Source organism: Pinus tabuliformis, chromosome 1_1, assembly GCF_031772625.1.
Source record: "Pinus tabuliformis cultivar Carrire ecotype Pingquan chromosome 1_1, CPIR1, whole genome shotgun sequence".
In the NCBI taxonomy this organism is placed as follows: Eukaryota; Viridiplantae; Streptophyta; class Pinopsida; order Pinales; family Pinaceae; genus Pinus; species Pinus tabuliformis.
The window spans coordinates 729,962,947-729,987,511 of NC_142297.1; the positions used below are offsets into that span (position 1 = coordinate 729,962,947).

The following is a 24,565-nucleotide window of genomic DNA, read 5'->3' on the forward strand; positions in this document are numbered from 1 at the left end:
AGAGCGACTTGCTACCAACAAAGTTTCTTCAAGTTTTCTTCCTAATTTTTCCCCAGTCATTGCTGACCAGTACCTCTTTATTTTTTTCAAGCTTGAGGAGGATAACATATGCTTGTTCTATAATTTTCCCTTTGGGCAAACCCATCGCTATGTTTTACCGAGCCTAGCGATAATGAAACTCGTCCTTGTCTGCCATGGACAAGTTTGTCGCTATTATGTTTTTAACGAATTTAACGACAAAGATAACTTAGTCCTTTTCAATTTTAGAGAGTCTGAAAAAGGGCGTAAAGAAAACTCCAAAATTTATTTTTCGTCATCTAATCCCTTAAGTCTGAAAAAGTATAAAATAATACAGAAGGGATGATTTTTCGATACTTTTAACGAGCCGAACAAAAGAAGTGCTCGATTTTTTTGTGTAATAATCCCTCAGGTCCAAAAAGACTAAAATTTAAAGGAGGGATAGCACTTCCGGTCGCTTTAATGAGCTAGAGAGGCCAATAGCTCGGCAATCTTTTCATATTTTACGAGTCAATTGAAAAGAGCTTAAAGGAGACTCGTATTTTGAGGAACGAGTGATAAAAATGGGTAGCACCTGATTCCAGGTAAGGCTTGGAGTTTTCCAATCACGACAGTGTTACAAGGACGGCTAACATGGTCACTCTTCGCAGCTGTTCCTCAAAATGGGTAAACAATCAAATGGAGGTGAATGATCGGCCAATACAAAGGTGGAGGTGATGGATCAGAACACGACCAAGGCTTTAAAGGCTGAAGTATTACATTCACGATGGTTATTTACCGGAAATTGGTTCATTTTTTAATGAGCTTAAACTCTGGAGGAACATGTGCTCATTGCTTATGTTTATTTTTTAACGAGCATGAAGTCCGCGTTAAAACTGCTCGAATAATGGTCATTTTTTTATTTTACCATAAATAGCTTTGTTCCTTCAAAGATCGTACTGCATGTTCAATTGCTTCATCAAACTAGTCAGAAATGAACAATATATGTTAAGAAAATGAGTTAGGACACTAATACTTTACTCGAATTACGTAAAATCAATTTAAAAGTGTTTTTTACCTCTCATTTTACCATTTCATTTGAACTTTGGCTTTTTGGAGCTTTAGAGGTGTCTTCCCCCTTGATTTTCATCCGTTGATTCCGGGAGATCCTGTGGACGATTTTCAGCGCCGTCTGGACTAGGTAGGAGCTAAACCTTAGCTCTTTCATTTCATCCTTTCCATTTTGCATTATGTGCCTGTTTTCTGGTTTTTCTAAGCCCCTGGGGTTTGAAAAACATGCCCTGGCTCCAGCGCACCCTTCATGTATCGTAAGGTGCACTGGATATCAGTCAGTACACTAGCCAACTGACATTCAACGCACTCAGAGCATCACTGTAGGTGCGATGAGCGCAAGGAGGAAACCTTATGCACAGTTTTTTAATGGAAATTTTTGCCTATTTCTCACCAAATCAGGATCTAACTCTTCTCTTGTTTGTTTTCAGAGATTCATTGGAGCAAGATGACCATTACATGGCGAGAACGTGAGCACGAAGAAGTTGATATGCTTGCCTTACATGATCCAGTCACCGTGAACGCATTACGGAACTGTGGCCTTTTGAAAATTTTCCGCATCTCTAGCATGAGACAACAAATCAACTTGCTACAGTATTTGCTCAATGCTTGGGATCCTACCAGCTAGATGTTCCAGATTAGGGGAAAATCCATCCCCTTAACTGTAGTGGACATCTATTTTTTGACCGGCTTATCGAGGCGGGGTGCCCCCATCTCTTTATCAGGTTCGGCCCGTGGAGGTGAATCTGTGAGAGATTATGTTCGCAGGTATTGCAGAGAAGGATCTCAGCCAAGTAAAGACAGCAAGATCATCATACGAGATGTCACTGACAGGTCCTTGAGGACCATTCTGTTCACTTTTGGTAGGATGGCTGGTGGTGTGGCTCTTCATGTGGCCAACTGATCTTATATGCAGCACGCCCTGGAATGTCTCGAACCGAAGGTGTTCAACTGGTGTGATGCAGTACTCCTTGTGATGAAAGAACAGTTAACCAAGGTGAAAAACAGGAAGTTGAAGAACTTTGGATACGATTCTATTCTGATCGCCTTCGCCTTGGAAAAGATACCACTGATGTAGCCACAGTACATTGCACTCGGTTTACCTCCACCAACTGAGCCACATATGCAGAGATGGGTTGACCATATGTCTATACATGCTGGTCAGTCTCAGATTTCTTTTTCTGATACCTTCTTCAGGTGGTTTGATCGTTAGGAGATGGTTTATTCCGAGTATCCATATGCCGATATGGACTTCCGGGGTGACCCAGATTTGGTACTGCCGGCTGGCGAACAGTGGGGTGCCATTGGTAAATTCTTTGACCATATTCCTATTTATTGTTTCTCTTTTATAATGTCCCTGTGTTTAATTCTATCAAGACTAATCATAACTCATGTGCTTGTGCAGATGTTGGTCCCGTTCGGCCGGTAGCGCGCCTGAGAGCGTCGGCTGCCGCTCCAGCAGGAGAGGCTGTCGAAAGGGCCATCCTTCGTGACCTTAACATGGCCGAGACTCTTTCAGCATTACAGGATCAGATCGAGGGCCTCACCCTCGGTATTCTAGATGTGAGGACTGATGAGCTGCCTTTGATGTTGCAGCGACATACTACCGGCATGCCAAGTCGATGGACTAGGCTTTTATGCATGATTGCGCAGGCGGTGACTTGTTATCACGAGCATCATTAGACTAGGGTGCCCCCTAGAATTTTGAGTTTTGGGTTGTTTGACCGATTTTGTCTTGGTTACAAAACATTATATGTAAACCATAAACAGTTATATATATGTTTTTGATTTTCGGAGTTTTATTTTGGCTAAGTTACATGATCCAAATGAAAACATTGATGAAATGCTTCTTTTATAAATGTCGTAGATGTATATCTAACACATAATTTGCTAATGAGTCTGATAATGTGTTTAAGTTTCTGGAAATATGCTGATATTGAATAAAATCAAATTGCCTTTCCAAAATCTTGACCTTTAGGAACATGCGATAAATAGCTAGATTTCAGACAGAGTAGGTACCAGTGAGTTGTAGTATGACGAGTTGTGAGTCTAGCCTGACATTCAGTCGGCGTATGCCATGTGTGATGGCATCAGAGAGAAGTTCTATCAACGCGCTATATTCAGCGATGTTATTCGTCGATCGACCAATACATACCCCTCTGAAACTTACTAACTCGCCGCTTGGATAAAAAATGGCCCAGGCCGCAGAAGATAGGTTCTGCGAACTACGACTTGCTCCGTCGGCATATCCAACCCATGACTCCAATAGGTTTGACATCTGCAATAAGTGTAAAAGTGGATTACTTGACCAAAACAAATACTTTAGCGAAAACAAAAACGTAACAAAAGCAGACAGGTTACTATACTGAATCACGCATAGTAACGCTTAAGGTACAACCCGTTACGAGGTTGCGCCAGTGGAATCCCGTCATAATCCATTAACTCATGGGCTCCTTTTGCTAATACTCCCTTAACAATATAGGGGCCCATCCATAAAGATTTGAATTTACATGCTTCCAATTTATCGGATTCCTGGTCATAAAGTAAGACCAAGTCACCTTCTGAGAAGACACGGGGTTTGACATTCTTGTCGAACTGCGCTTTGACTCGTTTCTTATGGGCTTCATTAGCCAAAGTGGCATCACGACAGGTTTCATCCAATTGAATTAGTTCCAAGAAACGAGCCTCCTCTTCAGAAGTTCCGGGGAGAAGGTCGATCGCGAGTTTGAGGGATGAGATTTCACACTGAATTAGTAAGATTGCTTCTAGGCCATACACCAGTTGGAAAGGTGTAAACCCAGTTGCATTCCTTACCGATGTTCGGTATGCCCACAAGGCTGAGTACAGGATTAGGTTCCAACTTCTTTTGTGAACTCCGATCATCCTTTGTAGCATGCGCTTCAGGACTTTGTTGATCACTTCAACTTGTCCGTTGGCTTGCGGGTAATATGGAGTAGAGATGTCATGCGACAACCCTAGTTTGGCAGCTAATTCGATCATCATGTGATTGCGAAAATGCAATCCATGATCTGTGACTATAGCTTGTGGGACGCCGAATCTGGCGACTACATGATTGAAAAAGAAAAGGGCAGTTGTTTCACTAGTGTTATTTAATGTAGGCATCGCCTCGGCCCATTTGGTAAAATAGTCAACTGCGACTATGATATACCCATGCCCCCCGGTCGAGGTGGGGTTACATGTCATGAAATCGATGCCCCATTTAGCAAATGGCCCAACAACAACTATTGGCTGTAGAGTTGCGGGAGGTCTTCTGGTTTTGCTACTGAAAATTTGACAGGAATGGCAACTTTTGACTGCGATTATGCAATCTTTAATCATCATTGGCCAGAAGTATCCTGTTCGTAAAAAAATTTGTGTTGTAGCGTAACCTGATTGATGCCCCCCACACGCGCCTGAATGGCAATCATTCAGGACTTTTTTGGCTTCCTCATGAGTGAGCCACCTCCTTAGAACAGTATCGACACCACGACGGTAATGTGTATCACCGATGATCATGTAGTCTTTTGATTGGTATCGAATACGTTTTTGTTCACTTCGTGAGGTATTAGGCCTATATTTTTGGGTTTAGAGATAGATTATTATATCTCCATACCACGGATTGCTTGAAGATATCAGAAACAAAGATTCATCCATGATTATTTCTTCTGATGTTTCATCATTGGACGACGATGGGAGATCGCATAATAATTCTGCGAAAACAAGAGCTTTCTTTGATTTGGATTTTACAAATTCCAGATCAAACTCTTGTAGAATTGCTATCCATTTTGAATATTTTCCCCCCAGCAACTGTCGCGACAATATATAAGTCATGGGGTTGCATAATAGAGTTCAGGCTTCTGTGATCCATATCAATTTAAAGAGAAATTTTTCGGCGAAAATCACAGGGAATATCATTTGTCGACGCGTTTCGAACCAACCAGTGTGGTTCATCGTCAGGACAAGTTGAAGAACAGAACCAGCTTAGCGTGTTTAAATAGCTAGAGCAGAGACACCAACGGTAACCAGGGCGAAAGGTTGACTCAAGGAGCAAGGTCAAATTTAGTTATATTAGGTAAAACATAAATAAATAAAAATCTAAATATATAAATGATGAATTATAAAAATATATAAAAATATAAATCTAGTTATACTAGGTGTAAGAAAAATTAACAAGTATAATAGTAAATCGATTATAGTAATATTATTAAATAAATTAATTTAGTTATATTAGTTATATTAGTTGTATTAGGTAAAAATAAATAAATAATAGTAAATAAATTAACAAATATAATAGTAAATAAATTATAGTTATATTAATAAATTAATTAATTTAGTTATATTAGTTATATTAGTAATTTAGTTATATTAGGTAAAAAATAAATAAATATCTAAATATATAAATGATAAAATAAAATAAATAAATTTTTTTATATAAAAATATAAATTTAGTTATATTAGGTGCAAGAAAAATAATAATAAATTATTCATTTAATATATAAATGAAGAATATTAATAAACTTTTTATTTATTAAATAAATAAAAAAATTAATAAATATAATAGCAAAAATAAATTAATCAATTAATTTATATAAATAAAAATAAATGGTATCATTAGCAAGGTAAATACATTCATATATAAATTTAGTTATATTAGGTGTAAGATAAATAACCAATTGAAGAACTAATAGTAAATTATTTATTTATTCAATAAATAATAATAAATTACTTATTTATTTATTAAAAAGGAATAAATAAATATAAATTAACAAATATAATAGTAAATAAATTATTTATTTAATTTTCTATAAATGAAAAAATATACATGTTACCAATAGTAAAGTGAAATTAAATGGAAGTTAGAATTAAATAATCCAATAAATAGATAGGAAGAGGAAAAAAAAAATATATATATTAATTCTAGTAAGTTATAGGTATAAAAACTAAAAGGGTAATATAACTAATACTAATAATAATAATAAAAAAATATATATATTAATAATAAAGCAGTTAAAATAAATAAAAATACTAATAATAATAATAATAAATAAATAAATATAATAATAATATAATAATAAATAAATAAATAGATAATAATAATAATAAACAAATAAATAAATAAACAATAATAGTAATAATAATATAACTGATAATAATGATAATAATAATAATAATAATAATAACAATAACAATAACAATAATAAAAACAAAAATAAACCCTAAGGAGGAGGGCGGAAGCCCACTAGGAAGAGAGAGCAGGGACCCAACATCTACTAACTTTCCAGCCATCGTCTCTATTAAGATTGCTAGGCCTTTTTTCAATCTCAAGCGCTTCCCTAAATTTACGATGATGGAAATGCGAAACCCTAGCAATAACACTAGCCTCCTCAATACAAACATGATGATTGGTTTTCTCAGCATGTTCAGCTAAAGCGGAAGACTTAGCTCTCCTATGCCTAAGGTCCGCAGCGTGCTCGCTAATCCTTTGATTGATGGAGCGACCGGTCTCTCCAATATAGGGGGTCCCACAGGAACAAGGGATCAAATAAACACCTTTCATATCCTTAGGGTCGATCGGATCCTTTACAGGTCTTAGGGACCCACGAATGGGGTTGCAATCTGATAGAATGGTAGTTTTTCGAAAGAGGACATAGTGTTGAAATCTCTGTATCGCTTGAACAACTGCCAATGCTAGCCTTTCAACATAAGAATATTTACTTTCTGTATCATTTAAGTTTTTACTCAAATAATATATAGGATGTTCAATTCCATTGTCTTCTTGAACTAAGACCATTGCGATGGTCGTATCCGCTGCAGCCAGATACAGGTTAAAGTCTTTCAGATATTCTGGAGCATACATTAATGATGCTTTTATTAGGGATTCTTTCAAAGCATCAAAGGAAGCTTGTGCAACCTGATCCCAGACAAAGGGTACTTCCTTTTTCAATAGATGGGTATAACCTTTAGCAAGTTCGGCATAATTTGGAATGAACCTCCTCAGAAAGTTTTCTTTCCCTTAGAGTTTCTGAATCTGAAGCAAATTTGAAGGTGGAGGCAAATTTATGATTGCCTGAACTTTCCATGGGTCGAGACAAATCCCGTTCTTTGAGACTACAAAACCAAGTAAACGACCAGAACTGACACAGAACACACATTTGTGTGGATTGAGTCGTATTTTGTAGTGTCAGAAACGTAGAAATATCGCTCTTAAATGCTTCGGATGATCAGTTCGTTTCCGCGAATGAGTCGGAAGGTCGCCGAGATATGGTTGAACGATGTTTTTGATGTCATGGAAGGCATAATTCATTGCCCTCTGAAATGTTGCCCTGCATTCTTTAAACCAAAGGGTAATTTTCGATACGTGAATGTGCCCCACGGACAAATAAATGCAATCTTTGACTAGTCCTATGGGCGGATATTTATTTGATTATACCCAGAGAAACCATCCATAAATGAAAATATTTCACATCCGGCGCATTCATCAATTATCTGGTCGATAAAGGGTGTAGGGTAGTTGTCTTTTGGACAAGCTTGATTTACATCCCTATAATCGACACACACTCTAATCGTTCCTTGTTTTTTCATAACAAGAACAATGTTCGATACCCAATCGGTTAGAGGAACAGGGTAAATGAAACCAGCATGGAGAAGTTTTTCAACTTCTGCCTTAATGGCAGCGGCTTTCTTGTGGTGCACCTGCCTTAGCCATTGTCGTACTGGTTTGACATCTGGATACATCTTAATTTCGTGTTCAACGATACTCGAGTCAATGCCTGGCATTTCATTATATGACTAGGCAAAGACGTCTCTGAATTTGCGAAAAAGAGCATTATATATTTCCAGTTCTGAAGGAGAACAACATTTGCCAACATAAATATTCTCTACAACATCTGTTTTGGTCGAGATATTTATGGCGATAGTCTCTTCAATGTTGGACAAGTTTCGCTCAGAATCCACCATGTTTACAGTATTTGATAAGAAATCAAAAACTGAGGGATGATTAAGGTCATTAGGAGAATCTTCTTCACATTCCGGAAGAAGGGAACGATGGTGGTAATATTTCCACGGTGCCCCTTCAATTAACATTGATTGAACAATTCCTTCGTCGGTGCAATGCACTTTTGACCAAGGATCTGAAGGGGTGCCATATTCTTTAGACCTATCTATCCAAACGCTTGATGAGTGTTGCTTTGGGTTTGCCTCCCATGCTAGAAACATTGATTGCTACAATATTTCTATTGGGCTTGGAGGCAACACCAGCGTATGATCCATGTTTATATCGTTTTCTGAGATCTTTTGTGTTGAAGATATCATATTGCAGGTTCCTACCGATGCTACTTCCGCCAGATTGATTGGAGGCGGGAGGGAAAAAGTACCCATTAATACAGGGTCTTTTAGTAGGCCTACTCCGATATTTTGAAGCGAATGGGTGCTTCCATGGATCATCGGAATGCTTCCCGTAACTTGAGAACCATTGGTGAGGAATGTTTGTTGATCGACGATTGTAATCCCTCCTTGAAAGGGAAAGGCAATCTTCCTAAAATAGGTCGACACAACAGCTGCCATAGCATATATCCATGGTCTTCCCAGTAGGATGTTGTAATCGAGATTTCCATCAATTACTTCGACATCTATTTCTACCGTTTTTCCTCCTAGTTCAACTTGCAAGTTACTTAGAATACCATACGGGGTATATGTTCGTCCATTGAATGCTTTTAATGTTGTCGATGATCTTGACAAGGTTGGAGATCCCAAAGTTTTCCAGCAACTCATCGACATAATACATGTAGATGCTCCCTCATCAATAATTGTTCGGTGAACAGTTTTGTTGAGGGCTTTCACTTGAATGAGGAAAGCTAGTTGAGCTGGTAACTGTGGATCGTATCCTTTATGATCAAAGGACACAAGATTAGAATCCTTTGGGTCTATCCCACCTATCGCTGATAATAACGCTTGTTTTTGGGATGGGCAATTTTGCAGTACTTCAAGTGTCGACATAGAAGATGGCGATTGAGCCAAATCTTCCACTATATTATAATGATGTGTTGTTCTTGCACGAGGATTAAATGTCGATTTGTGTACTACTCCCTTTGGCGGTTTTATTGTTAGTTCTGGAATGATGGGTGCCACAACTTCTGTCGAAGTTGTTGTCGAACTACTAGGTTGATCTTTATCCTTGTTGTTCGACAGCAATGGATTTCCATAATCTTTGTTCCTTGTCGATATCAAAGCATCATTTTGCTGTTTCGAAATCGAAAACATTAGCACTTGGGATGGGGAAGCATTTTCACTAGCAACCAGATTTGTTCCTGGGTTCGAAAATGGATAAGTTAACACTGCTGAGGTCTTTGAATTCTTGAATAATTTTTTAAGTTCAGCTCTGTGCGGACAATCTAGTGTCCGATGATCCTCATCACAAATTATGCATGGATATTTTTTCCTATTTCCAGGCGGGTTTGCAGAAGTTTTTTCCGGTGATGATGATCCCTGTTTCTTCTTCTTCCCTTTGTTGTTCCTCTTGCCTCCTGGTTGCTTGGTTTCCTTTCCTTTATCTGTCGAGACGACATTTACTTCCGAGGCAAGAAGTTCCTCATTTGCATTTTGACCGGAATTCTTACGGGCCTTTTTAGATATAGCCCTTGTCGATTTCGTGTCTGTCGTGCCAATCACGCCATCGCCGGCATGAGAGTCATTGTTTGATTTAGGAGGAGGAAGGACCGAAAATTCCGGTCTGGGAGCGTCAGGTATTTTATTGTAGAGCATGCCAGTCTAAGTATAAATCAAGTCTAAATATTGCGCACGAGCAATAACTTGCTCTTTTGTGACGACTCCCCCTTTTGCCACATCTTCCGTGATAGAAGGTAACAAGACTTAATAAACCATTCAGCTAAAAGCTGATCAGGAACATACGTATTCGCCATTCTACGATGACGTCGCCACTCATGAATATGATCAGATATGTGAGTGGCCGTTGTCTGTTTGAAATTGGTAAGAAGTTCTATTCCTGTTTCGTACCTTATTGGTAACTGAAAATGGGTTAAAAAGGTTGTGGCTAGGGTACTGAAGTTGTCAAATGAAGCTCTGGGCAATTCGATATACCATTTTGTTGTCGGACCAATTAACGTCCTCTGAAAAAGGCGAAGCCTTATCGAATCATCGTTCAAGGTGTTTGATGAACACCACAGATGAAAAGTCATCACATGATTCGACGGATCTTCACCCGGATTTCCATTACATTTTGGAATATCTGACAGAAGTTTATGCGGAATCGCGGGCCACCAAGGGGCGTAAGCGATTGGATCGTTTGTTAACCGATTTAGGTCTGGTAACTCTAAAGTTGCCACGAAGGGTAATTGTTGATTTAGGTTAGGCGAAGCATACCCAGGATAAGATGGAATCGCCTGAGCAGTTGGTCTTTGCATACCATAATAATGCATTTGATGTTGGTAACTTTGGTAAGGTTGGTGGGCATAACCATTGTAGAATGGTTGGTTTTGACCGTTTTGAATATACGGCTGCCCACTATTTGCAAAGATCTGTTGCTCAGATCCTTGGTATACTTGTTGGAATTGCGGTTGTTGTTATTGCACCATCCATGGTTGTGACGCCATGTGTTGTTGCCCGATACTAACTGTTTGACCAAGATGAGGGGTAATTGTACCCGTTTGGGCCTGTGTCATTCCACCAGTCAGAGATTGTGGTTGAGTTGTAGGGGCAAGATGTTGTTGTATTACAACTTGAGAAACCTGAGGTTGACATACAACAGGAAGCGCTTGTACTTGCGACACTGCCACAATAGCTGGCGTAGTTGGTATATTTGACATAGGCAAACATTGTTGCATCGAATATACAACTCTTGGTTGTTGAGGTGGCGTCGATACCCAACTGCTAGATGTAATTCCAGCATAACCTAAATTTTGTTGTGAACTCCCGTATGGTTGTCCTCCTGGGGAAGATAATGAAAGGGTATACTGCCCTCCATACGGTGGTAATCCGGCACTTAAAGGAATGATTTTCCCTTGAGGAGCGGATTGCCCAAATTGACATCTTGAAAAATCAATTTGTTGAGACCCAACATAAGAGTTTCCGGATACTATTTCGGATGAACAAACAGGAATAGACCATACTGTCGAAATAGCCTTTGACTGGGCCCCTTCTAGCGACTGAGAGCTAGTTGGGACAGATGGTATACCAGCGAACATTGTTGGAGTGACAGCAGGGAGTTCTGCCATTGCTGTGTCGGATGACACAGTCCTAGATGTCGATGGTTGTTCAGACATTTCTAGTCTATCCAAAAGATTACCTAGCGATTCTACAGGAGCTTCCGATGGCGGTAGACTAATTTCTGACGAGGAAGGATACAGAGTGATCCCGACTCCAAATTGCGATGGAGTACTAGATGGAGGATCCTCTACGATCTCTTCTATAGCAATCAAACTAGGTGGAAGAGGTAGACCGTTAGCTCCGTAAAATATTTCTGGTGCCGAAGAAGGTATGGAATCTGCAGCGACAGATGTTTGGGGAACAACACTCTCTGAATCGGTCGTTGATGAAACTGGTTCAGTATCACAAGTGTTTACCCTCAGACTAGGATCAGTATTACTGTCCTTCATTGGCTACTGAACTTCTTCTATAAAGGCAGGGATACCAGAAATGTTTGGAGTAACCGGAGTCTCTGATGTTGTTGGAACACTTGTTCTAACTTTACCAGGAGATTTGGAACCGGTTAAACGAGTTCGCTTTGTCCGCAATAGTTTCGATTCCGGTGACAAAGATGGTTGACCCGTAAGCCTCCGTGAACGACGGGGTTTCAATTGACTTTCTTCCACGATTGCGGATTACTCGATCAACTAAAAATAAAAGGGGAAGTATATTTCTGAATTAAATGAATTTTAGACACTTTGACACAACTTGTTTTTTCAATTTTAAAGAGTCGAGAAAAAACAAAAGATGACTCTAGTCTCCTTCGATTTTTAATGAGCCTGAAGTGACAAGTGCTCAGATGGACCTTTTCTGTTAAAGAGTTTGAAAAGGAACGAAAGGGACTGCTTTGGAGATCTAGGTAGAGGGTTTACCAAACCAGTCGCAAAACTACAGAATACTTTTTACGGTACGGCAGTCAATCTTCCCGAATGCTGTGTTCAGTGCATTGCGATCGATAGGGCGGCAGACACGGCTTCCTATGGATAAAGGATAAAGCCTATTGTGGTCTCCCAAAATATACTCGATGGTACGTGGGAGCACAAGTCCGTATTGGCACTTGTCGTCTCAAAGTGGAGGAATCACCCAACCAACAATGAAAGCGATAGTTACCACGTTTTACGACGCCAGAACACGTCTCTATCCTAGACCTCTAGATGTTGCGTTAGGTTCCAAAGCATTGTTAGATTCATTCAATTTATTTTAAGTTGATCTTGCTTATGAAATTTGTCTTTCAGGTTCACCGCGTGATGTATATACACAATTCCTAAAATGCAATCTAAGATGATAAACAAACTTTTATCTTCTTTATGCCATGAAAATCCTAGCTACTAAGGAAAGATAGACAGTATTCTTTCTACAAAGAGCAAAGAGCATACACTATATGCACTGTCCTAAATCAAACCAATCAAACAGTCTAAATGCAAATGCACATGCATGTATTTGTTTTCGTCTTTCTTAATATGTAGATGATAAAAAGAAAGCTTATGTGCAAATTTGAATTATTTTAAAGTGACAGCACTTGACAATTTTCTTTCCAAAACGAAGTGAAGGCAAGAGAGACACTTAGCGATTTTGAAATGAAATATTGCTTTTGGACACTTCAAAACTTCACCAATTCAAATCATATGCAATAGTAAATCATATAATCGACTACCAAACAAGGGGATTGCCTTCTATGGCTGAAAACGACAGCTACGACACTTTCAGATCAAAGAACGACAGCTCGATTATGTTACTTTTTTGCAAAAGAGAACTGAAAATGACTAAAAATACAGCTAAAACATTGACAGTTCTTTGCACATTGGAGGCGGAATAACAGTAAGGAAAAGGGCTTCAAACAGAGGTGTACTGATTACAGGCAGCAAGATTCATGAATAGAACTGAAAAATATGAACACAGAAACCAAGATTTAGTGACAAAGCCTAGTTTGATCAGCGCACCTATAACACAGGGAAACTGAAATGCAGCACACCTGCTACACTCGGGAAGTGCGTTGATTTCAGTTTCACAGACCAGAGGGTGCGATGGACCAGGGACGATACTTTGAACTGGTTCCGGGTCACAGATTGCAATTCAGTTCAGGGATTTTGGCCGTGAACAAGGTAATCAGTAAGTCAACAATAGGGGTAGATCTAAATGAGGTTACTGAGGCCACCACAAAGGGCAATTAGAGAGCTTGTAGATCAAGTGTTTAATTCATAAACAAACCCGGAGATTGACTAAGCAACGTTGATCTACTTTGCATTCGTCAAACACATGCAGTTCGAAGGCTAGCTGGCTTGGCTTCAGGCTCCGTCTGTGAGTTTAGAAAGTAAACAAATGTAGATAATCAATCAATCTATTCGCTCCCCAGCGGAGTCGCCATTTTGTTACAAGGAAAAGTGTCTACACGGAACTGCTCTATCCCACTAAGGTGTGGCAGCTACCTTAGAAACAAACAAAGTAAAGTCTACTTTCGTTTTCTTTTATGAAAGATAGATGAGAGAAGAATAAGGGGACCAACCTCTGTCTTTCGCTTGGCTCCTTGTTTGGTTCCTCTCCCTTCTGACAGTCTTTTGCTACTTGCCTTCTCGTATACCCAGCTTCACAGAGTACCTGTAGGATCAAAGCAGCGCAAAACTATACAAGAACATGGATCTATAATCATAAACAATCTAGGATCAGATGTAAATTGACCATACAAATGCACAAAACATAAATTACACAAGAGTATGGAAGAAAACTAGAATAACTTTATTGATAATCAAGAAAGAGCCAAGAGAGTTACAACCAGCTGTTCTGACCTAGCATCATCCTCTTGGCAAGAAAGCCCTCCTTCACCTCATACAAAGCTTAGATCAGCCAAGACACACTGATGTTGCCTCAAGAAACTAACAACAATTCCTTACAAGATGCAAAATTCCAGCCTCTGGATCTCTGGGATGAGGGATCCATATATAGATATCTGTAAGGGGGATGAGTCAACTTGTGTTTTGATTAGTGTCCTCCCTTTGATAGCTCTTGCTTCCACTTGGAGATTGATGATCTCCTACTCATCCTTGGATGAATTCAGAGAGGCAAGTGTCACAGGAGAAAGTTCTGGAAGATTCCATGCTTTTCCACCTTGAAGAATGACACTGCCATTTGTCTCTTCCCGCTCATCGCACCCCATAGAAGGGCTTTTTGAAATGCAACGCACCCACAGAGTGTACTTAGGTGAGATGCAATGCACCTTGGCCATGGAGCAAGTGCAATGATCCTGTTTTGACCAGTTCTGAGTGATTTTTCATGGAGAACTTCTGGGAGAAGCTGTAATCAGTTGACCTTGTTCCTTTAGGGGTTGGAACAACACTTTTAGGGACTTAGGAGCCCTTAGTTTATGGATATTTTATGCCTGGGGTTGCAGGGCCCAAAAATATCTATAACACCCACCATAAAGCAAAGCCGTGACTGTTCATTTAATTTCCCTGTGAATTCTAACTGCTTCCAGTTAAAAGCCCTCACACCCCATTTTCGCCCTTTTTCGCTTATTTGCACTGCGAAGCCTCCAAAGCACGCCTGCGCCCTCAGAGCTCCTGCGATCATTTACCAACTGCTAGATACCTTCCGAAACGCCACCACAGCACACCTGAAAGCCGCAAAAGCCTCTGCAAACCTCCATTCAAAACCAGTTTGCAGCCCCGACCATAAATTCTAGGTATTTAAACAAAAAACCAGAACGACCCTCATTTAAAAACGTACACTAAATTCATGAAATAATTGAATGAATTTAATTGAATTCCCTTTAAATTGAGAACATTCCCCCTCCTAAAATACCAAAACTCCTACCTACAAATTGATGATACCCTACCCCTGTTACAGAATTGTCAAAACTTCACTTCCAATAGCTATATAAGCCTAATTTCCACAACCGATTACAGAAATGGCTGCTCAGACTTCTCTAGATGTTAGACTAGTGACAACCCCTCATTTAGACAGTGACCACTTGGCCCTGGAAGACACAGACTTCCAAATCAAAGATATAGCCACCCCACGCCACCTTCTGAGAATCCACTATTGGGCCAAGGATAGGTTCCTTAACGATGCTAATGTTATAAACCTTTGGGAATCCAATCTACCCAAATATACATTCCCAGAAGTCCATCCATTCCTAGACATAATACATTTTTGTCATGCCTGTTACATTCCAAGCCATAGGGCTATTGAGGCACCAAACCATGAGATATTATTCACCATTATGGCTGAATCCATCAACCAGGAGCTGTAAATCCAACCTTGTCCTAATCTGACTCATTTTTCCATTAGACACCTGTTGGACCTATACATCACACTCGACCTAGACAATATCAAACAAATATTTTAGAATTTCATCATTGAGGAGTGCCATACTCCTAAAGGCATTCCACCCTATGTTGCCACTATTTTTTTAGAGACTGGTAGGAGAATAATCACCATGATTTCATGCATCCTAGCATACACATCAGACGAGATTGTGGATGAGGTCATCATGACTTTATTGTTCATCTTCACTCTAGGAAAGCCTCCTACCATTTTGTATGATTATGCCCAATTCATTGCAAACAGAATGGATGAAAAACTCACTAGACTGTCCACTCAAAAAGTTTTCAAATACTCTTCAGTGTTGTTTCATATGTTCCTTTATTACTACACAAATAAATTCCCTTTGAAGATCCCGAAATTGGACACCAAGGGAAATGAAAGATCAGTTATATTTTGGACACCCTTGGTCGACAATTTTTCCACCTCATACAAAGACTTCATAGACTCTTTTGTATACCTAGTTATGAACATGCTGACTTCTAAGGTTCAACCTAGAATCAACCCAAAAATTAAAATAATACTCTAACTAGCCAAGAATAGCAAAGTGGGAGACTGGTACCTCTACCAGAATCACACTGAAATCGGGATCTATGGCTGTGAGCTAGCCCCCTAAAAATTTCCTAAATACCTCCCAATGGGAATATTTTCCCTTGAATACTTCAGGCAAATCATATGTGTAGATGAGGTCAACTTCCTAGCTGCTAGGAAGAAGATGCAGTTTAAGATGAAAAACCAAATGGGCCCATTCGTCTACAACACCAGAGAGGTTGGACCTGAGGCTGATAAGATGTTCCAGGAAATGAAATTCATGAATAGTTTCATTTTGCATTATGACCCTCATGGGGTTATAAACAAGCTCAGACAAAAGGTCAAGCTGGGACCTTACATCCACTACCCAAGACCTGACATTGAATAGTATGCTAATCAGTCAGAATGGGTAGAGAATACATTGATGGACATGGACATCACAATTGTGTATGTGGAGAACACCATGATTTATTTAGAGAAACAATTTGACCAGAGCTCTTTCCTGCAAGTTCCAGAGTTGGGAGAGCCAATGAAAATCCCACCTATCATTTAGACCCCTCTCAATGAGGAGAATAATCCTAAAAGAAATAGGGAGGAAGCATCAAGTTCTACCATGGAGACCATTGATAAACAGTTCAAGCTAAACAAAAGGTCCAAATTGAATCCTGTGTTTGAAAAGGAGGAAAACATTGCATCAGAAGAAATCATTGACACTGAGGCAATGGGGCAGAGCAGTAAATAGACAACAGAGACAATCAACAGAAACACATCAGCCATCTACTTCCAACACACATATCATACAGAGATAGAAGAGTGTGGAGGTGTCTTCCTTTGTCAGGTCAGCTGACAAGGAAACATAAATCAAAGAAATATTTAAGGAAACAAAAATGAGGAATGAAAAGCCGAAGGCAGACACATATGCCAAATACCTGAAGATGACACCACCAAACCAGAACAAATTGATGTCAACCTTGACATCAAAGAAGGAAAAATACAAGTGTCATTCCTACAACCCATTGTACAACAACCCAAAACCTTAACAGACTACAAGAAGACCAATTTTGAGGTCTTGGCCAGGGATGTTCATCCCATTGATCAGATCGAATTTCACAAGCAGGCTGGAGAAATGATCTACTCCACCCTCACAGCAAAGGCCATGGTAGCATTCAAATTGAAAGATTCATTGGACAATGTGACAACCCAGTACAAACTAGAAAAGGCCTCCTCCAGCGCCAAAGACACCAGGATAAAGTCCTTGGAGGACCTGGTTATTGAAATGGGCCATGACCCAAAGGACATCAAGGCTGCTGAACAGTTAATCAAGAAGAAGAATGAGGATATTGCAACCCTCAAGAAACAACTCAAGCTAGTTTAGTTACAACACCCACAAACAAAGGAAGTCCTGGAAAGCCAGAAAAATCATGAAGAGATGATGAACTTGGTGTTGCAACTCAATGACCAATTGGAGGAGATGGAAAAGGAACCAGATAGCTTGATTCAGCTTAAACAAGCTAGTATTGATAGTGTTCCTCCAACTGTCATTCCAACAGTGACCACAATTGTACCTACCACTCTAGAAGAAGCATTAACTCCCACTAGTCCAATGGCCACTACATTGCCAACATCAACTTCGACTACATCAGCAACAACATCAATAACAACAACCGAACAGGTTGGTCAAAACAATGGAAGAAATGTCCATTCATACCAATGAGATGAACAAATTGAAAGAGAAAGTCAACAGCCTTAAGACAGATTGCAAGCTTGCCCAGATCATGCATAAGGAAGAACAACAAAAGGCTACAAGGATGAATGAGAGGATAAAGAGCCTAGAAAAAGAATTGACCTTGATTGAACCAATAGGAAAAGCTAAAAAGAAATAATGGGTCATTATCATTGACTCTATCAATGAAATTTGGCCATATATACAGGTCATTTTTTAGCAGATTGATTTGATTAAGCAGACAACAGAAGTCATTGAAAGGGTCAAAATAGAACTTGGAGATATTCCAGAGGAAGCAACAAGAATCATCCACTTCCTCAACTCCAAGGATAAATATGAACTGCAAGAGCTTGAGATACCTGATAGGACAGGCACCATTTTAGAAGTTAGAAAAGTTTTCACCAAGAGGAATTTGATGTTAAATTTAGAAGATAAGTGTTAGAACATGTAGCTAGTTGTTGACAGGTTCATGGCTAAGTTTGAGCTGTTGAAGGAAAAGGGATTACCTAATCCCTTAGTTATAAATGACAAGTTAATGACACATGAAGATTACAACAAGAAGATCAAGGAAGTGGCCAAAGAACAGGTGATCACTTCATCTATGAAGGGCATGCCAATAGGAAAAGTCTTGTACCAAACTTTTGAAAACTTGTTTTACCTCCAGCATGAGGTAAAACACTTGTTTATTAATAAGCCCACTTTTGCCAAATATACAGAGGTAGATGAGATATACATAAAAATGATCAATATCCAATTACCAGATGAAGAAAGATGGGAAAAACTCAATGATTTACTGTAGTAAAAGGACATTAAATTATAAATCTCTGGTAAAAAGTGAAATAGCAGGGTAAAAGGATATTGATAGGTCAGCAGGATTAAAGTGTATCAGATGAAAGTGTATCAGGTGAAAGGTTAAAGTAAAATAGAGCATCCAGCATGAAAACCAAATAGCCTAGCACAATAAAGGGCTAAATATCAAAGTCTACAGCCAACAAAACCAAAATAAAAGGGGCAGCATGAAACAATTCAATAGTTGTCTCTATCTTCTTGCAAGAAGATGTTTCTTTTTTCTTAGATTAGTTCTGAATACAGTTTGAGATATTTTGTAACTCCTTTTGTATAAATACTTCAAAATTCAAAGTGTTAGGGTGGATTATTTTACATTTGTAGAGTTATTTTGATCTTGAACCTAAGGGTGATTGTACCATTTTCAAGTCAACAGACTGGAGCAAGTAATAAAATCATTTCGCTGTAGGATTCATGAGATGAGCCATTTGCAGTGAAGTACTTTCTTTGTGTGATTTTGTTACCTTTCTTATGTGTTTTCATAATCTTAAATGTGTTCTAAATTCTAAATGAATTAACTGGAAATATCACTCATAATTTGTTTAAGTACACTTTGTTTTGCACAATTATTCATTTACAAGTTTTCCTCTGATACCCGGATTTGAGAACCCTTAATTACTCTCCCATCACGGTTGAATTCTTTGATTCTTTCCAAAATCCGGCCTAGGGAACCCTTAATTTCTCCTTGGGTCTGATTTGAAGCCATTCACCATTTAGCCTTTGAGAGCTACAATAACTTATCTATCTTGCCCTGTAGACACTGGTTTTAGAGTTGAGTCCAATCTTGTTTATCAGATATAATCATCTTAACTAAAACAAAGTCAAATTATAAGGAGAGAGCCTCCTTTGAGTATCAAGAAGGCTAGGTCCTGATCTCCAAAAGTGGTTTGTGGTTACCTTTGGTTTTTCTTTCTTCATACTTCAAAAGAAATATCAGAGTAATAACAGAGATATTTAATCAAATTAATTGGTTGTAATGACAAACTCTCTACAATCTAACTGTTTCCAATTTTTTAGAGTATAAGTTAAAAAATATTCTAAATGACCAAAAAAAATTTAGTCGAACAAAGTTTGATCAATTGTTTATAAAAAAATCTAAAATACATAATAATATAATTATTAAATAATCTATTTTTTTTTTAATTTAATATTATATATTAAACTATTAATTTTTATATAAATTTAATATCTTATATTTAAAAAAAAAACACATATATATTTATATTTACCAATTACAAATATTATCATTATTCAATCTTTATTACCCATACCAAAAGAGACACATCTATCCATATAATTAAAATAGCAAGATATGCAAATATCACGTATTTAATTAAAACCACCGAAATCTTTGTCACCGTACCGGAATCCCTCACATTTTTGTCGCCGTGTGCAACTTATGGATTATGGCCAGAGGCTTCTCTGATTCCGTGCGTTGTGGGGCATAAAAACCGAAAAAAAAAAGTTAGAATCACTTGTTTGGCACGTCTTTGTATCGGAGGGTTTTACCTAAATTGCTCCATAAATCACAGTAAATTTGGCTGTGTCCCCCACAATTTTCAGTTATTTTTCGCTGATCGAGAAATTTGGGAGTATTTGATTTATATTTTAGATTGGAAATGGTTTCAGTGTGATTAAAAATATTTAGGGCATTTGAAATTTTTAATAAAAAATATTCAAAGCACTTATAATTTTGAAGCTTATAATTAGATTTTCCAAAACTTTCCTCAAATTTTATCAAAATTTCATTATTATATGCTGGCTACACAATAAAATTGGGTATACATTTAACTCAATTTATAATTTGGCATAATAAATTGATATTCACATGTTGAAAATTATGCAAGTTGTCCACGGTGTCTTGACCCCATGAAATTTGATAGATTTAAATTCATAGCTGCGTATTCAGTACGCGGTCAACTTTAGAGAAATTTATTCTCGTTCAACCACGTTGAAGCCATTGTAAAGTTAAAAAATATTTTAAATAATAAAATTAATATTTAATCAAAAATTATTTTACCAAATTTATATTAAATTTTTTAAATATGTAATAATATAATTGCTAAATAATTTAAGTTTCATATAAATTTAATATTTTATATTAAAAATTATATATATAATTAAAAATATTTTTATTATTTATTTTAAAAAATATACATTTATCCGTATAATTAAAATCATAAGATATAGAAATATCACAATTTTGAGTTATTTTAAGATACACATCTATCAATATAATTAAAATTGTAAAATATATAAATATCATAATTTTGAGTTATTTTTAAGTTATTGTAAGAGTTTTCGAATTTTTTTAATTAAAATTGTAAAATATATAAATATCATAATTTTGAGTTATTTTTAACTTATTGTAAGAGTGTTTGAATTTTTTTTAGGGTGGCAATAGATTCTGCACAGTAAAAAAATATTTAAAGTACTAAAGAAAATATCTAGAATACCCAAAATTTTAAAAACTTTAAAGTTAGACATTTGTAATTGCTTTCTAAAAAATTCCTAAAATTTGATTAAAATCTTGTTAGAATTTCTATTATTTTCCACACAAAAATGTGATTAGATACACTATAAAATTTGGTATAAATATAACTTAATTTATAATTTGATATATTAAATTGATAATCACAGGTTCAAAATTCTGCAAGCTGTCCTCCGTATCCTGGCCCGCATGAAATTTGATAGATTTAAACTCATAGCTACAAATTCAGGATGCGGTCAATTTAAAAGAAATGCAATCTCGTTCAACCACGTTGCAGGCATTGTGAAGTTTTGTAGAATAGAATGCATAGAGCAATACGAGTGCTAATATGGAAGTTAAGTAGTTGCTTAATTACCGTAATTTTTTCACGAAATTTCATAACCACTAAATGTCTTTTAAACTTAAGTCGTGCTGAATAATTCAAAGTGTCCAGTCAAGCCCCCTGTAGAACGTCGAGGAATAGAATTTTCTAAACTTAAGTCGCGCTGAATACTTCAAAGTCTCCGGTCTTGTGATTTACTAATGGAAGCCGCCCTGTAGATTCATTCTAGATGGAGGAATATAGATTTAGGTGCCCTCAAGCCCACTATACATAAGCCTCTCCAAGTATCATGACAAGTCCCCTCCTCCGCTCACCCAACAACAAGATGATCAACTTCAATGGAAAGCATTCCTGGTCTTTCATGGTTATATGTCTTGTTATCTTTTCCGTTAATACACGCAGATGCAGCAGCTTACAAGATGAGTGGTGGCCTACTCCTTACTGCAACTTGACCACCAAATATACAAACGACAGCACGTTTGTGAGCAACGTCAATACAACCTTGAACTATCTGCATGTCGACGTTAACAAGACATCCCAAGGCAGGTTTAACACCTGTGTTTATGGCCAAACTCCTAACAAAATATATGCCCTCCTCCAATGCAGGGGAGACGCAACAGTGGATGAATGCTACAATTGTTCGCGTCAAGCAAAGATCGATGTTCTGCATTATTGTGGGAATTACGTTGGTTGTAATGTTTGGTCCAAGTTCTGTTTCTTACGTTATAATGGAAACTATAACTTCACTGGACATATGGATACTTTTGGAGATAATTATTTCAATGACTATAACGCCTCCGCCGACCCTGCTGCCTATGCCGAGGCTGCTCGGCAGCTTTTGTCTGATTTGTCGTCCGAGATTACATCTGGATCTGCAACGAATCGGTATGCCTCAGGTTCAATTGTAGACTCCGGGCAGTTTCACACGATCTACGGTCTGGCCCAGTGCTGGGGAGATATATCCCTTGCCGACTGCAAGACATGTCTCTCAACAAAGATTGATCAATTGTTCAAACATAATCCTGGAAGACTTGGAGCTAGGGGTTTGGCTAGAAGCTGCATTATTCAATATGATGCGAATATTTTCTTTAATCCTTCGCCTTCACCAGCACCACAAATCAATGCTCCACCTGCATCACCACCAGAAAAGTCTTCAAGCAAAATACCCATAATTTTTGGAGTTATTGGCGGCTTACTTCTCCTGTTAATCATGTTCCTGTTTGGAATTCGAAAAAAAATGAAATCTGCCTTATTTGGAAGGCGGAGTGGAGGTATTGCAGAAGCTTTCGTTTTGCGCAGCTTTCCTACTAATAGGGTTCATTGAATTAAATCATTACGTTTTTTTTCATTTTTTGGATATAGCAGTAAAGTTTCATTTTTGTAGGATACTCAGGAATGAGAGAAAATCAGCAACAGGCCAGCGAGGGGCTTGTCCTAGCAAGGATTCCCAGCCTATCCGTAGGTTTCACAGTGTTTGAAATGGAAACATTGATAGCTGCAACAGAAAATTTTCATGATAATAACAAGCTTGGGGAGGGAGGATTTGGTGCTGTATACAAGGTAACATACTTTACGTAAACGTCGTCCATTCTGTTTTGGAGGGTTTTGAAATGTCTTACAATATGGTCGCCGGCATCTGTGTAAGTGTAGATGGATAATTCACAAAATCTTCTTAACCGTTTTCTTTCAATTTCTCAGGGAACTACTCCAGAGGGTAAAGAGATAGCGGTGAAGAAGCTTTCCTTAGAGTCTAGGCAAGGCAAGAAGGAATTTTTGAATGAAGTTAAGCTGGTGGCAAAAGTTCAACATCGAAATCTGGTGAAATTACTTGGCTGTTGCGAAGCGGGATCAGAAAGGTTGTTGGTTTATGAGTACTTGCCCAATAACAGCCTTGATAAAATTCTGTTCAGTAAGTATGGTTTATTTTATTGAAGACAAAATGGAACATTTGTGTAGGTAATGGAAATCATTCCCTGAAATGTTTATACATACTTTAAGTCGGTTATGATAATTTATTTTCCTGCATGGTCGATACAGTTCCAGATAGACGCAGGCAACTGGATTGGCAGAAGCGTTGCAGCATCATACTTGGTATAACTCGAGGGCTTCTCTACTTGCACGAGGATTCTCATCTCCGGATTATCCATCGGGATATTAAAGCCAGCAACATTTTGTTGGACAAAAACTTGAATCCCAAGATAGCAGATTTCGGATTGGCAAGACTCTTTGAGGAAGATGAAACTTCTGTGGCCACAGGAATTGCTGGAACTCGGTGAAACTTCTAACCATGCATCACTCGGTTACATTAACTACATTTTAGTATTATACTGTTTTGTTTCAGAAACGCTGTCTAGCCATAGCCATTTTATGTTTTAGTATTTTAGGATTATAATTTTGGTTTCAAAAGGGCTGTTTAACTATTTTAAGTTGTAGTTGGAGTTTGGTGATCTTCCTGATATTTTATTTATTAATCACTTTTTTTGGTTGTTTTTTTTTTTCCTTTTCTTTGAATAGAGACTCGTAAATGTCATAAATTGTTTCATTTAAGCAAAATTTGTCAAAAATATACCTGAAAAAGTTTGTAAATAATACTAAAACAACACCTTAAATAACTTTTAAAACACTCAAATTACACAGATTACATAACTCAAAACTCAAAATTGCAATTGCCACAAATTCACGTTAAATTTTGAACAAAACTACCTAAAACAAGGATGGCTGCGAAGCAGCTAGTCCCTGCACATAGTTAAGAGTTGATGTTTGAAAGCCTAACATTTTTTTAGGCTTCTTTAAGAAGTGCTAGCAAGAGCTAAGAGCAAAATGCAGCTTCTGTAACTGCATGTGCAAAAACAATGTAAAGCTGGAAAAGACACAATGCTTGTGCAACAGCTTTCAACATGTAAACGAAGGCAAAGTACATCAGCTGAACTTAGGGATACAAACTGTCAGAAACCTAGTCTTTATCATACCTGTATAGCTCTGTTAAGTATGCGTATGCTGAATAGGCAACCCCTGTTGACATCAAGGGATAATAAAAGTAACAAAAATCAATTTAACTGCATGTGCA

At 37.8% G+C, this 24,565-nt stretch overlaps 1 protein-coding gene across 1 annotated transcript in view; it reads left to right on the forward strand.

Moving 5' to 3' along the window:
* LOC149215994 (cysteine-rich receptor-like protein kinase 15) overlaps positions 1-24,565 on the forward strand; it is a 55,840-nt gene that overhangs the window by 25,082 nt on the left and 6,193 nt on the right. Inside the window, exons 2-5 of the mRNA XM_089389795.1 lie at positions 21,901-22,769; positions 22,883-23,058; positions 23,197-23,407; positions 23,536-23,770. Coding sequence (XP_089245921.1) covers positions 21,901-22,769; positions 22,883-23,058; positions 23,197-23,407; positions 23,536-23,770 — 1,491 coding nt within the window. The remainder of the gene's footprint in view (positions 1-21,900; positions 22,770-22,882; positions 23,059-23,196; positions 23,408-23,535; positions 23,771-24,565) is intronic.